This window comes from Cyrtonyx montezumae, unplaced genomic scaffold, assembly GCF_038088225.1.
Source record: "Cyrtonyx montezumae isolate F1298 unplaced genomic scaffold, pur_monq_1.0 scaffold_9, whole genome shotgun sequence".
Taxonomy (NCBI): Eukaryota; Metazoa; Chordata; class Aves; order Galliformes; family Odontophoridae; genus Cyrtonyx; species Cyrtonyx montezumae.
The window spans coordinates 579,418-595,220 of record NW_027072100.1 but is presented as its reverse complement, the minus strand read 5'-3'; the positions used below and the strand labels follow the sequence as shown (position 1 = coordinate 595,220).

The 15,803-nt window shown below is 47.6% G+C and overlaps 1 protein-coding gene across 8 annotated transcripts in view; it reads right to left on the bottom strand.

Annotated features, from left to right (window-relative positions):
- Positions 1-1,810: 1,810 nt before the first annotated feature.
- Positions 1,811-15,803, bottom strand: part of EPB41L1 (erythrocyte membrane protein band 4.1 like 1) — a 72,961-nt gene continuing 58,968 nt past the window's right edge. For 4 of the 8 annotated variants that reach the window (XM_065754193.1, XM_065754198.1, XM_065754195.1 and 1 more), the window contains 9 exons: positions 12,455-15,112; positions 11,819-11,926; positions 10,288-10,686; positions 8,376-8,456; positions 8,101-8,163; positions 7,709-7,804; positions 6,441-6,521; positions 5,340-5,456; positions 1,811-4,032 (listed from right to left, as the gene is read on the bottom strand). In XM_065754193.1, the coding sequence (XP_065610265.1) occupies positions 4,024-4,032; positions 5,340-5,456; positions 6,441-6,521; positions 7,709-7,804; positions 8,101-8,163; positions 8,376-8,456; positions 10,288-10,686; positions 11,819-11,926; positions 12,455-15,112 (3,612 nt within the window). In that variant the 3' untranslated portion in view covers positions 1,811-4,023. The remainder of the gene's footprint in view (positions 4,033-5,339; positions 5,457-6,440; positions 6,522-7,708; positions 7,805-8,100; positions 8,164-8,375; positions 8,457-10,287; positions 10,687-11,818; positions 11,927-12,454; positions 15,113-15,803) is intronic. The other 4 variants (XM_065754199.1, XM_065754200.1, XM_065754196.1 and 1 more) reach the window with 3 other exon arrangements.

Here is a 15,803-nt window from a genome sequence, read left to right as displayed (position 1 = left end):
GGCGCTGCGCGACCGCGAGCAGCGAGGGCCGGAAGCGCGCACCCTCTGCACCGCGCCCGGGCCGCCCTCTCCGCCGCGCACGGTCGTTCCGGACCGCTCCGCCTCCGCGCGGCCCCGGAGCGGCGCTGCTCTCCCCGAGGAATCGCGGCGCTCTGCGGCCCCGCCCCGCCCCGCCCCGCCCGGCTGCTTCCCCATGCACGGCCTCGCTGCGTCCCGTGGTGCCCCGGACGGCGGTCCCGGAGCCCCTCCCGGCAGCCGTTCTGTTTCCACCCAGTCTCCCTGTGGAGGTAATCCTTGACCAACGGGTAACCCTGGACGGTTAACGCTAACACGAAAGAGTAACCGTTAACCAAAACCCAAAAGGGTACCCATAAACCGGAAGCGTAACCTTTATCAGTAACCCTTAACGGTTATACTAAACACTAACATAAAAGGGTAACTGTTAACCCTAACTCAGATTAGTAAACCCAAACCGTTAACCCTAATCCAAAATGGGTAAGCCTACATCCTAACACTAAGGGAGAAACCTTAACAGTTAACCCTAACCCCACAGGGTAACAGTATCCATAACCCAAAATGTTAATCTATGCTCCTTAATTCTAACAAAAAAGGGTAACTTAACCCTCAACCATCGCACAGAAGAGTAATTCTTAGCCCTTAATTCTAATGCAAAGCTGCATTCCTTAAACATATCCCAACAGATAACCCATAACACTCAACCCTAACTTAAAAGGGTAACTTTGAAACAATGCAAAGATTGTAACCCTCTACACTTAATACTGACACTAAATGGTAGCCTTTAACCCAAAACCCTGAACCCCCGCAGCAGGATGGCTGGCCACGCAGCACCGCCAGCCACCACCTACACTATCCACAGGGGACAGCATGCTATGCCAGTGTGCAGAGACCCCTGCTGGAGCCCCCTGCCCCCATCTGTCCGTCCTCTTTGTTCGGAAAGAGTCTGAAAAGGCTGCAGAGCTGGTTTAGCCTCAAACACATTTATTTCACTTTTATTGAATACAAGAACAGTGAGCACACACGCGTACACCACCAAGCACTGAAAAGAAGCATGACTGGAAGGGGAGAAGAACAAGGGAAAAGGGGAATTAGTGAAGGAGCAACAGAGCACTGCAGATGGTTGGTAAAGTGCTTTTCAAATATAAATATTACTGTTATTGTTACTGTTATTATTATTCATGCAATTACAGGCCAGGTTTGGAATAGATCTGTGGGATTGGGTAAAAACAGGCACTCATGTCTCCCACCCCTTTCAGCAGAAAGGCCCCTGGAAGAAAACACATGGTGCTGAGATGCCCGTGTTCAGGAGCTTGCTTGCTGTATTTGGTTCGATTTCACCCAATTCATTTGTTGGTGCTTTTTTTTTAAATACTGCTGTTTAATTTAGTTTTTAAACATTGTCACCCATTAAACAAACTGCAGAAACCACAAAATGGGGTCCACTCACTCCAAACGTAACTTGTCTAACTGTATAAGGCCACTAGTTTGTACAGTAACCTTTCTTTTGATTACTGTGCATGTGATGCCAAAAGCAGGTAACCAGCTTCAGAGTAGCAGTGGGTGGCTGTAAGAGTATCAAGCCATGTTAGATCCTCTGAGTGTGAACCACGGTGTGTCGAAAACAATGAGTGAAGTGTGCAGGCCTTTGTTAAGAGGTGAGAAGGGCTGGATACCCTGCACAGGCACTGAGAGCAGGTCCTCTGTCACTCGCTGTCTCTGAATGTGCAACTGCTGACAGTTGGTTTGGATGCATTTATAAAGGGGAGAGAATAGTAGCCTCTTTGCAACTCCCTTCACTCTTTCTGGTTTGGGCCTCATCTCTAAAAGCAGCAGGTCACAAGCAGGTGACCACATTCGGACAGAAGCAGCATAAGAGTTACCACAACCACCTTCACCAGGAACGCTGCAGTACTGGCATCATCCAGCAGCTGTCCCCTGCCCAAGCGGCCTGTGCTCAGGTCTTCCATGCTTGCAGGGGAAACCTAAAGACCAGGAAAACAGCCTTCACAGGGACATCACACCAAGGCTGCCAGAAACCAAGACAGCAGACCTGAGTGTGGTCTGCCCACAGCACCCTAATGGCTCAGGCTCTTCCTTCTCACTGTCATCCACAAATTGATTGCAGCACAGGCTAAATGCACCTGTCTCTAGGCACAGTCTGAGTGAAGAGTGGGAGACTAAAGGCAAAATGATGCAGAATTGTGGCCCCTTCTGTTTCTGCAGGAGAGAATTCCAAAAAAAAAAAAAAAGGAAACCTGTTTATGTTCTTTCCTTTTTGATTTTGGTTCCAAGTCTACCACCTGGTTCACAGTGCACAAGGCCCTAGGCTTAGCCTGTTATCCCCTTTCAAAGGCAGCCACAGAGGAGGCCTGTCTCTCAAGGCCAAGCTGTCAGGAGCTGTTGGGCAGGCAGCACCTTGACAAGTGCCTCCTTACATAGAGGGCCTGGACTACTGCCCAGCTTTGTACACTTGGGATGCTCTTCAGTGATAGAGACAATGCCATCTCTCCACTCCAAGCCTTTGGGCAGCACCTGGAGGCTGGGAAAGGACTGCCATCACCCTGTTGCTACCTGCTATTGCCCTCCAGCACCACCACCAACCCACTGTGCCTCAGGCAGCCTTTCAATCACACCTTGGGCTGTGGGAAGCAGGGCAGAAACAACTGCTCTGCTTTCAACCCTTCCTACTACAAAACTCGGGTAACTCCATTACTGGGATCCAGAAACATTACAAACAATCCAACTATCATCAGAGCTCAGTGAGCTGGAGATGAGCAATGAACCCTGCAGCTGTCACCTTGTTTCCAGCTGACTCTGATACCTTTGGGTGGGGGCCAAGGAGAGGACCCTACCTAGGGCTGCAGGAGCAGCCTGAACTTCTTTCCACACCCTTCCAACTCACCACCGACAGACCACTTGCAAGCAACGCGTACTGAACAGCAAACCCAAACCTCCTGCTGCCATGCCAATCAGCCAACAGGACAGCTCCAACCTCTCCCCCTCCCCTTCTCCCCCAAAACAGTGGTGGCTGATACCTTCCCAGTTCTCTTCTTGCAGGACGAGGAGTCCCATTGTGATCTAAGAGTCTCAAAATACACTAACCACAGTCAATCAAATAGTTAATAAATTTAAAATGTCATCATATTTACCAGCACTGTTGAATTATTTCAGTATTCTTCACCTCCCCCCATTATATATAATAATATACATAACTTAAATGCACATCTATATGAAACTCCTAAAGACTGCATTTTTATAAATGAAAAAACATATACATATCATTGGTGTTGTCTGAAATGAACTCCATTCTTAAATACCTTCAGAGAACAAGAGGTTAGACAAGAGCACAGAGAAGATAAGGAACAGAAGAGGAATAGTTAAAAGAACCACAAAAGATGCAAAAGAACCAGCATGGAATGAGAAGGGTGAAACCACACTTCCAAATTGGAAAATAACTCTAAAGTAATAAATTCAATGTTTTTCTCTCTTCTTTCCAGAGGTGGGGGATGGTTTTGCTTCTGCTTGTGTTTGTTTTATTTCACTTTGCTTATTTCTTGCTTTGTTGCAAAGCAGTTTTTGTTTCCATTCAGAGTGCAACAAATGAACGCATGATTGTATATCCTTTAATGTAACATGCAAGATGGTGGCTTACTGTATTATCAATATTATTATGATTTTTAAATCTTATTTTATCACCAATCCAGTAAATTCTTCAATTTTTCCGCAGAGGGCTGTTTTTTTGTTGGTGATGTTGTTTGCTATTAATTTCCAGCATATAGCAGCAGTGCAAGAATGCATTTTGTTTCCTGTTTTATATATATATGTGTGTGTGTGTGTGTATGTATATATATATATATTTGCTATTCCTTTTTTAAAAACTTTTTGTCTCTAGCCATGAACATTGCAGCCAGGATGTCTATGTTTTGCTGACAAATACAGCATGAAGGCTCCTTCTTCACTGTCCTCCAGGTCTGAATACAGATGGTGACTTCATGAACATGTTGGTCAAGATTCCTGTACAAGGCAGATGGAAATGACTGGTCATGGGGTGCTATAACATTCTGACTTGAGTTCAGAGTTCCTGTTTGTTGAGAGCAATGGACAGCAAACCCTTCAAGCCACTGTTTCTACTTCCTTACCAGAACCTCTGGCCATTAGCTGGACCTCTCAGTTCACTGAGTTCTCTCAGTTTGGTGAGTTGGTGTTTTTGGGGAGATACTTGCTAAAGGCTTCTTTAATTTAAGCCATTCACTTAAAATCAGGCGGCTCCCTAAGAGATTCGGAAACATCTATACAGTGTTAAAGGAGGTAAGAGTAGACAGACGCAACAGCCTCTCTAACCTTCCAATGTCCAACAGAGCCAGTTATTTTTCCAAGCTTAGAAGTTGACAATCAAAACCTTCAAATGATAGATAAACACCAAATGTGTTTCCAAGAGGCCTCTCAAAATGCACCTACAGTCTGTCAGGATAAGGAGCTCCTCATACATGTTGTGCAGCTGCCTTCCAAAACTCCTTTCCCTTTTTCACCACACTCCTCTGCCCCTTAGCTGCTCTGATATAAAAGTATATTGGGCTGTGCTGTTGCTCTGCTACAGAAGAGCTATGGCAATCTCTTATGGGGGAGCAAAGGGGTCAGAGTATAGAGGGTAAAGAGTGGGGCAGGACTCCTTAAGCCAGCTTTGCTCTGGAAAAGAGGATGTGTGAACCTGTGTCTGCTTTGAAGCCTATGTGGGGAGGTACAAATCTTGGGAATGGCTTTACAAAACCTGCAGTCAAGTTTCTCAGGCTGTCTGCAATATGGGTATCACCTCTCTTACTCCCTCCACAGAGGGGACAAGCAAGTCCTTCCTCTTTACATGCAAATGATTCTGACACCTCTGCTGAGCAGGACATCTGCAGCACTGATTTTCATAACTGTGGTACTGGCTTTCTAACAACAACCACATAGCCATGCCTACAGTCACGATCACAACATAAGCACCGGCCAAGAGCTGCCACTCCTACATCTCAGAGCAGAAATGCTTTCCAGAGCCTGCAGCTGGTGGGGTCAGTCCCAAACACTGATCATGGCTGGCTGTGGAAATGTGCCCTGGCTGTTTTGAGTAGGAAGGTAAGTAAAGCCCATGCAGTGTGGCAATGCACGCTCTGCTTATGTAATCATATGGAGGACTGGGCCAGCGTCAGTGAAGAACCTTTCCAAGAGAATCCACTACGTTACTCTACACTATATGGAGAAAAAGATATGCAGTGGCACTTGTACATTTACATATATCTCTTACACAGCAAAGATAAATTGTACCTGATAACTTCTCCACCTACCTGAGGTTTCTTGTCCTTTTCCTCTGGAGAAGGTTCTGTTTCTCTGTATACCACAGCTTTGGTTACCAGCATGTCAGGATGCTGTAGTTTTGCCTCTTTGATTGCTAAAGCCAGTGCCTAGAAACCAGAATAATGAAAACATTTACTGCCACTTTCCTGAAGTGTCTGGTACAAGCACTGCTCTCAGCCAGTGGATAGAAAGCAGTTGGAGCTGAATGGGATTCTAGTCATACATGGATGCAGAGATTCAAAGTGAAACCTACATATAATGACCTGGCAGAAAAGGCTGGAGCTCACTACTGACCATGAGTTCAAACAGCAGTGGGAGGCCCTGTGCTCTCCCCTTTACTTGCTGTCTTTTCTGTAGAGATGTGCAATGTCCCAGGCTCCCTACTGAAACCCAAGCAAAGGAACAGCAGTTATCTCTGCAGAAAAACTCTACAAAAAACAAAAACAACAAAAAAACAAAACCAAAACCAAACCAAAACAAAAACAAACAACTAAGATAGTTTTCTTATAAAATTTATTACTATAGTTCTAAAAAAAAAATCATCTTAAAGCTCAAACAAGATTATTTTAAAAACTGTAGACCTTAAATTTCATTTTTTTAAGCAACAAATTCCGAAGGATTAGGTCACAGAACTCTGCAACCTTAAATTTATGTAAATAAATTTGTTATATTTATGTAAATATCTGGTATTTCATTACAGAAGTTTGTCACTTCTTGTTTCTCTGTCAGGGAGGAATAACATCTCCTGGAGCATGTCAAACATGAGTGAGACAGTGCAGGAAAGAAAGGGAGAACCTGGGTCACTTCAAGGTATTTCAACAGGGAAAAGGCAACTGAAAATGTATTTTAGGGAAATTAAAAGGTGATCTCATAGCTGGGTTTTTTGCTGGAACGTAATCCTTACTGCTGCTTCATTTCTGCAGCAGGTACTGATGGGGGCTGTGCTGAAAGTTCCTGGCTGATATAAGCCAAACACTCCTGCTCTCTCATAGGCCAAGTGGGTGCTGACTGACATCACTAGTTCTGAGATAGAACTGGGGTTTCCCCTGAGCATGACCGCATGCCCTGGGGACCTAGACAACTGCTCCTACCTGGTCCTGGTCCACATCTTCATCTCCTGTTATAATTATGCGCTTCTCTATCCTGGTCTCCGAAAATCCTCCTTTCACAGTCTGCACAAGAAGAAGAAACAGCACTCACTTGCAACCCCCAAGACGTGCCTCAGCCCCACACCTTGCAGGCTACATGCTTCTGGAGCAAAAAGCCTAATTCAAGGCCTTGCTTGCAGCATGCAGCTACAGGATGGATAATAAGACTAAAAAGCCATGAGTCATCGCATTGCCTTTGCCTTTGTGTGAAGCAGAGGAGGCAGAGGTCACCCAGCAAATTGTTTCTGGAAGAGGTAACTGCCTGCCAGAGAAGAGGTAGTGCCAATCTAAGGAACTCCTTGAGTTTTTTCATATATGTCCCACTAAGCCTGATGCAGTGCATAGTTAGAGCTGGCATGAGACAGGTAGGGCAGAAGTAGGCAGGAGTAAGAATGTGAGATGGGTAAGGAAAAGGGCAACTGGCAGGTACTGAGCACCTCTCTTGCTTGCTCAGACCTCTCAATGGATCATTTCATTTATGTGTACTTTATTTGGAAATGAAGTGGCCATGGGTAAGGTCCACTGATGCAGCTATCCCTCCTTAATTTTCCATCATCTATCCCCCTTACTTAGGTCACTCCAGCTCTAATAAATTTTGTGAACATGGCTCCCATAGTTGAGATAAGGTGAGGTGCTCTGGCACTGATGTGAGGTACCCACAGCTGTGTGGGATTTCTGGGCAAGGGGCATCTGCACTCTGGCTCTAGGCATGTCTGAGTTCACACAAAGCAGTTACACAGAGAGTTGCCCACATTCTGGTGGCAGTCTACTGCAGTCACTTCCATCCCTGTTGCTGCCTTCAGGACAGAGCTTCAGCAACACTGAGTTCCTTCTCAACCCAATGACTCCCTTCCTTCTCAATATACTGAGGCATTGAGGTGGGCATGGCAGTTGGGCACAGTCCATGTGGACGGTATGCAGGTGATGAACACCCGACACCTGTCAAACACAGGTCATCCTTGTCTGAAGTCCCCTTCAGTTGCATATGGCTGAATGGGATGGGTAGCACAGCTGGGCTGAACAGGGACAGGGGTTCCATGAGCGCAGCACAGGGCACTGTGCCAGATGACAGGTCAGCATACACTTTCTCAGCTTGTAATGAGGAGAAAGTAATCTTCTTCTGTACTAACCGCAGTATAAACTCACCTTTCTCAAACCAGTGGCTTTCATCAGACTCTCTCCCTAGATGCCCTGTTTGAAGATGCTCTTACCTTGGTAACATGGGTAGTGGTGGAAGTGGAGAGGGTTTCTGCAGTGGCACTGAATATGCTGGTGAGCACTTCCTTTCCAGCAGAGCTGCTGGCAATCTGCATGACAGAAAGAAGAAGCCAGTCCACAGGTCCTAAATTGCCAGCATAATTCCACTGGCATAGAGCTGTAAAGCTATGCACATGCCTGCCTTGCACAACAGAGTGCACAGCAAGGAAAGAGCTGCTGCACTGTGCTTCTAATAGGATGAGTAGTATTTCAGGGCCAGCAATAGCTACCCCAAGCCCAGACCTACAGAAAAGCTCTCTCTCTGCAGTGGGGAGATGATCTGACCACCCTGCCCTGACTGCCAGCCCCAACCCCTCAGGACTGATTGCCTCCAGTGCTCACTCACCGGTGACATGGAACGAAGCTCTGTCGTGGGGCCAGCCCCTTTCCCAGGCTTGGTGGTGTTACCCTGAAATAAGAACACACAGGCATGTGAGCTTGGACACAGCACACAGGTGAGCACAGCTTACTCCAGAGGGCAGCTCTGGAGCAGGGCAAGTCACCCTGGAGTCTTTACCTTCCCACCCCAGCAACAGATCTACTCTGGTCTCCCTCCTCAAAGTAGGAGGCCCATGTGGGACGGTGGCAGCCCTGGCACCCCAAGAGGCCAGCTCCACTTACTGAGGTCGTTGGTGTGGTCTCTGTGGCGACAGCATGAACAGAGACTGATGCATCTCTGCTGCCAGGAATGCCTCCTTCCACCTGCCAGAGGCAAAGGAAAGCCAGTGAGTTTAGGAGGTGCCCGTGAAGGGGTGATATCTGCAGGGATGGTGCCTTACATCCTTGCTGCCAGAGAAGTGATGGGCACATGGGCCCATCACCCTCTGGAGACATCCCCACATGCCACCACATGGCAGACAGAGCAAGGGGCTGGTTTTAACGGTGACTGCATGAAAAAGTGCAGAATATGTTTGTGCACGGTTTGGTTTGATGTTCTGGGTACTCCAGCAAGACGAGTGCAAGCAGAGAATCCCAATGGCCTCACTCAGTCACTGACACTGACAGCACTGCTGTGTGCAGGACAGGTTTTGCCGAACCGAGGCTCTAGTAGCAGGGCCCAGCTCTGTCACTTGGGCTGCTACTGGGGTGCTGATCTGGTGAGGAGCAGAGCCATCATTGGGCTTCTTTGTGCCTGGGACCAAGCTGACTACTACATCATCTGTTTTTGGGGCTGATGACTGCAGAAAAAATACAGCAAGTCAGTCACTGCTCCAAGCCACTCTGTTTCCCAGGGTGCCATGGGATATATGAGGGACACTTCAGTGCTCCTCCTGAACTAGCCTGCATGCACAGAGTTCTCCTGGAATCTTCTGTAAGTGCCATTTGTGTGTGATATCCTGCAAATGTCATGCTGAGCCTCACCTGGTCAATGAGCAGAGGCCAGGCTGCTACCCTAGGCTAATGGTTACAACGCAAAGCACCCTGTATGAATGACATACCCTAAATTAGACCCAATACTCCATCCCCAGAATTTCATGGAGTCTTTCTTTGATAGAGTCACAGATACCACTGGTCAGGATAAACTCATTTTCAGAGTGGGTAAGACCTAACAAATCAATCTGTCTTGTGACCTAAGGTATTTCTGTGTTCTGCATCAGTCCCTGACAGCTGTGGTGACATATGCATGTCACATGGAGGCTAACATGAGGAATGGAGACAGATTTTCAGCAAGTGCCCAGCACCTCTGAGTCAGTCATTGTCCCTACCCAGCACTGGCACTATGGAGGCTATAAGCCAAGACTATGGCCTGGCAGCCCACAGCACGATGCCTCACAAAAGCCCTGGTTCAGAGGAAACTTGCTTTCTTCTGTAGCTTTCTCCCAGATAAAGAGTGAGACTTGTGCTGCAAGTGGCTCCAGGAGCACCCACCTTGCTCAGGGCTGAGAGCTGTGGCCAGCAACAGCTGGGTTGGGCACACAGTATACCCTGTCCCTGCATGGAGGCCATTATATATTTTGTCCCTACTGTCCCCTTTCAGAAACACATGCTCCACTTCTTGCAGTTTTCTTCTGTGCCATGTGCAGTTTCCTCACCTCCTGATAAGTAGTCCTGGCTTGACTGACCTCCCACAACGTTTGGGGATGCTCCACAGGCTACTTTGTGAATCTCTCCCGACCAGGCACAACCAGACAGATTCATGCCCAAATTTAAAGCAAAACACAAGGACAGGGCCATTGGTTATAACACAAAACATGCTCTTCCAGATTCTGATTTGCCGCAGTGATGCAAGGGGCAGGATAGGCATCCCGAAAGGCACATGAAGAGATGAAGATGACTTCTGGTTATCAGATTGACAAAACACAAGACAGTGCCATGCACCGGTCCAAACTGAAACAACCATGCAAAACAGGCAACAGCGTGCACGACAGTGAAACAGTCACATCGGACAGAAAACCAGGGCTGTATGAAAGCTAGCATGCTCTTCCAAACCCATGTGGGACTGCACACCAGTAAGGCAATACCAGACAACAGGACAGAGAACACAGAGGTGGTAGCACCAAGACAACCTTGGTGGAATGGCTTCCCTGTGTACCTCTAGCTGTGAGATGGCTGGGATGGGCTGGGTGACCTTATCCCTGGCTTTGCCATCCTCTTCCAGTCCAGGAACTACTTTCTCAGTATGCTGGAAGGAAACCAGGCCTTCATCTTCCATCTCGCTCTTGTCTTTGTCCAGCTCAGGAAGGCTCCGGGAGATGTCCTCAAAAGCTGTCCCGTGGAAGTCACTGATCACTGTGAAGTCCACTTCTGCTTCCAAGCTGGAGGTTGAACTGACTGTGATGCTGGAGCACTTGCGCTCGATGGCCAGGTGGTTGTCCTTCAGAAACACTGAGTCCTTCTCCTGGTCCTGCTCCTCATCTCCAGTGTCGCTCTCGGGAGCCCGGTGCCGAGGTGGCTTAGCTTTCTCCTCGGTGCTCTCCCTCAAGCCTGCTCTCTGAATGAGACACAATGGCGGAGAGAGATGGAGACAGTGAGCACTGCATGGCATGGCATTGCTGGCTGTGCCAATAGAGGAGAGGGGAGGAAGAAGAGAAAAGGCTGCAGCAAACATCACAGAGTAGAGTCAAACACAACTCAAGCATAGAAACTGAAACCTTTCTGACAGCAGCAACTTTGCAGGGGTGTGGGGAGAAAGGATATTTGATCCAATTTTGCCAAAAGCCTACTGGTAATTTATCACTGAAAAAAAAGGTCAGTCACACAGAAAAGCTTGGCCAGCTTAGAGGCACATCACTGCACCTGGTGAAAGCAGACGTACGCAAAACAACAGTTCTGTTAAGAGACATTCAGAAACAGCTCAGATGCCAATGCTATCGTATGTCAGTAAAATTGAGCATTATAAAAGTGCCCTATCAGCCAGGTATGTGTGCAGAGAAGCAAAGGAGTGTGCCAATTGCACTGAGCTCAGCCCAAGTGGAGCATTTGCATAGTGCTGGCAGGGCTTGCCCCAGAGGAAGGCCAGGCATGCCACACCCCTCCCCCCCACCTCCCAGCATTCTCCAGAGGCCTCCTGCAACCAGGGCTGGCTCCTAAGGATGCAGACTGTGTTCAGTCAGTGTAATTGACAGCACAATCAGAGCCAAGGGAAGACATCCCTCCAGTAGCTCCCCTCCAGACAGAGACATACCTCTCAACTCTACCATCAGAGGGTACATTCCCTTTGCCATGTTTTGCTATGAAGTGATGGGAAATCTAGACCCATGCATTTACTTGATTTTGCATCTCTTTATGAGATTAGCTCCTCATTAGCTTTAGGATAAGCTGATGCCACAGGAAGCACTGGACTCTGGTCCAATCAGTTGCATCTACAGCATCCCCTGCAACATGCCAGCTCTGACAGCACAGGCACCTTTTGTTTACAGTGCTGGGAGGTTGAGAGGTATGAGAAACAGGGGGACAAACAAACTCAAGAGGAGCACGCCTGCATACATGTTTGTGTGTGCGTGTACAAATATACTCATAACAGCTCTACAATGGGGAGAGGAGCTGAAAGCATATAGTCCTCAGCTGCTTAAAGTGAGCTATCACACTATGGCAGGAAGCAGTTAGTAGAATGGCACTGAGACCTTTAAGACCAATGGAACAGCAGTCTTTAAATTCTCCTCTTTCGGGGTGGATTTTAATGACGGGTCAGATAAATCCTTTTCTTCACCACTTGGCTTCTTAGATTTGCTCTGGATTAGAGAAAATAGTTAGTTTTAATGAAATTAAACTCTAAAGAAGCTGATCTAGTGCTTATAAGAGCGAAGAAAGCTATTTTATCATCCAGCCACCAGCTTGCTGAAGACAGGGTAGTATGGGTGAAGCTGGTGAGCTAAGCAAGAAGGGATATCAACGTAAGAAATGCAAGGGTGAAGCTGGAAGCACGGGCACACTGCTGCTTGGTGTGTGCGCATCTGTGATGGACTTGCCCCCCATCTCCCTTTCTTGTTCCTGGACATGAAGCTCGGGTGGCATTCCTGAAGTAGCCAAAATGTTGGGCAGAGGGAAGGTGTCACAAAAACAAAAGCCAATAAATCAACTGGCCAGCGGGTCTGCATTCAGCAAATAAGCCTGACCACACACACATATACATAAAAGGACAGGGGATGCAAAGCAACTGTTCTCAGTCAATGGATGTGTGAAGTGCCACTGAACATGGTAAATAAAGAACACAACATGCGCATGAACTTTCCATCTGGACAGTTCATTGGAAGAGTTACCACGGCATCTGCCAGTGTGAGTTCACAGCCGGAGTCAGAGGACGCCAGGTCAACACTATCTTCTCCATCATGCTCCAGACCAACAGAAACATCTTCCTTTCGAGACAGGTGCTGGGAGGAGTCTCCTGGACCAGCTCCTTGCCTGAAGGCAAAGGAGTCCACACTGGACATAGATCCCACTGAAGCATCTGCTATCACTGAAGGTGAGATGGAACCTGTGTTCAAAAGTGTGTCCTGTGGCAGATTCTTCTCCCTCTTTGCTTTTTCTGGTGTCTCAGTTTCAGTTACATGGTCTTGTCCATCCTGGGCTGTCCTTTGTTCAGCTTCACTTTGGTCAAACATTTTAATCTTAGATGCCACTGAGGTTTTCCTGTAGCTCTCACTCTCTTGCCAGCTACCCAGGAGTGGAGCTTCAGTGATGCCTCTGGACTCCTGGCACACAGCTTCCATCTTCACAGCAATATGCATCAATTGCCCAGACTCTCTCTTCTGTATTCCACTGCTCACCTGCATCTCTTCCCCACCTTCATTCATAAAGGTTGAGAGCTGGTACAACTTACTGCCTTGACATAAACCTGTTATAGAGGAGTGGGAATGCAAGACATCAGCATCTCCTGGAGACTGCAGTGACTGCTCCAGAGCAAGGTCACTGTCTGTAGTAGTTTCTCCAGCCACTGAGCTCCTGCCTTGCAGAGCCTGTTGTGCATTAAACTCCAATTCACAGGCTGGCTCCTGTGCTTTGGTATCGGCAGAGTGAAGTAGTACTCCAGACTTATGACCTGTTTGGGGCAGGTGTTCTGTTATAGTCTCAGTCCTTTGTTCTGGTTCTTCTGCCTTGGGAGGCAACTGTTCCATTCCAGCACCTCCCATCAGCTTTCCTGATGTGGGCCCTTTGTTCTGGGAGGGCCCTTTTATCACAGGCTGTTCTTCCTGGAGTGCCTCTTCTGTGGCTCTCTGAGTTCCCTTGGCTGTGGCAGGATCTGAGTTCTGGACCACTTCCCCTGCGGCAGAATCTCTTAGCAGGACTCTCTCTGCTGCACTGCCTTTGCTTTGGTGTGGTCCTTCTGCAATAGGATTTGTATCTTGGTGTGTTTTCCTCATAGCAAAATGCATGTCTTGCTTAATTTCTACAGATTCAGAACTCATACCCCTGAGTATTTCCACCTCTGTTACGGGGCTTGTGTCCTTGAGTGCTCTTTTACCTACTACTGCAGAGCTTGCCTCCTTGCATACCACCTCTGTTGAGGGGTTCATATCATCAAGTGTGCCCACACCTCTTACAAGGCTGGCACTCTGGGACAGGTCTTTGCCCTCAGGTTCCATGTCCTGGACTGGTTCTGCAGGGCTCAATTGCTGAGGAAGAGTGCCACGGGTGGGAGTGCTGAGTTCATCCTCCTCCAACCCCACAGTGGCATAAGGGCAGCTTTGCGGAGGAACATTTGATGGGCATAATTTTGTCTCTCTCTCTTCCATCTGTAGAACCAATGTGGCGCTTTTCTTCTCACCCCCATCAGGTAGGCTTCTTCCTGACAGTCCCCACTCTTCTGTGGAGACATCCAGGACCCACTGCTCTCCTGCAGTTGGGCTCTCTCTTGGGCCCTGTCTGGGATCCTCAGCCCTCTTGAGGACACATGGCTTCAACCCTCTTACTGACCATTGCAGATCTTTCTCATCTGACCCCACCTCTTTGGAACACAAAATGGCTTCACCTTCTTCCAGTGTTTTGCAGCCGCTCAGACTTGCTGATGCGTGCTCTTGCTGCAATGAAAAATTTTCCTCCTGCTCCGAGAGAGGATGTCCTGCAGGGCTTATCTCACCACAGCCTGTCTCAGGCTGGTCTGGTACTAAAGAATGTATTTCTATCAGTGATTTCTGTTGTTCATACACTGAGGAACTGTATTGGGACCTTTCTCCCAGACATGCTGTGGGCCTTGATCCTTCCCCTGGCCTATTCACCATGGTTTCTTGCCTCACTACTGAGCCAAGCTGTCCTGCCTCTGTGAGCAGATCCATTTTATTGTCCTTCTCCTCTCCCTCCAGATCTCCTAAGTAGATGATCCTCTGTGTAGCAGAAGTCTCTGTGTTGTCGTCACTAGATTTCACTTTAATTTTAATGACCTCTGTGATTGCAGTTGGCTCTCTGGCATCCTGCTTCCTGGAGGCTGTAGAAACAAGCTCCTCAGAGACCATCTTGCTTTCTCTTTGGAGAGGGCCTGGCCCCAATGCCTCAGCCCTTGGCTTTACTTCAGGCTTCTGATGTGGCCTGGACAGACCCAGTTCACCCGTGGTTACTCTCTCAACCCTCTCTTTGGACTCCTCCTCTGCTCTGTCATGTGGCAAGCACTTTGCCTCTGTGCTGGGCTCCTGTCCAATTTCCTTCTCATAGATCTCATCCTCCCAGACAGACTCAAAATCTTCAGGACTAGCAATCATTTTTGCTCTCTTCCAGGTATCCAGATCTGCATCTGCTGGTTCTTCCTGGCCTGTCACTTCCTTGGCTCTCCCTACTGCCATCTCCACTTTCGGCATGCTCACACTGATTTTCACCTCTGAAGTACCTGCATGTTCTTCTTCTCTCTTGACAATCAGAGCTTTCTTTAGAGTTACCTCTTCCAGCCTAGAAGTTTCTCTCTCTATAAATACCCAATGCTCTGAGCCCTGCATTGCAATTGGAGCAAGAAGAGTTAGCATCAGACATACTTTAGCTAACAGCTGGTGATTGCTTTCACAAGTCACAGAAAGCTGATCTGCCTTAGATGGAGCTGACCAATTACTATTATTATACATGCAAGAGTTGAGGCAGTCTCTATATGAAGAGCCTGGCAACTCACTGATGAAAGGAAGTACCTCTATCTTCTATGTGGCCTGGGAACACATTTTGTTCTTGGCGATGACCTACTGACGTATCTGCAAAATCCATGACTTTTTTGGAAATAAAGAAGAGGGAGCAGTAAACTGAGAGCTGCCAGGACACTCTCCATGAGGCAAAAGAGCATAGTGAGATAAATCAAACTTTGACTGCCCATTTTACTACTGGCTCTAGCAGTTTCTACAATAGCAAAGTGAAATTTTATTGTAAGAAGCGGTCTTTATTTGACTAGCTTTACTTTCACTATCATCCACATGTCCTAATGCATCAGACTGAGCAAGAAGTAGCATAAGCAAGATAGAGAAGCCAGCAGAAGAATCAGAAAGGCCCTTTTCTACTAGTCACCACTGCCCGGATTTATGCACAGAACCAATTATTTAGCAGAGGTTCTTGGTGAAAGCAGGCAGTTCAGAAAAGTAACCTCTAAGAGGTTACCTATAAAATGTAAAAGACCATGGGCTTGGCAGCTCAGATAGCTGC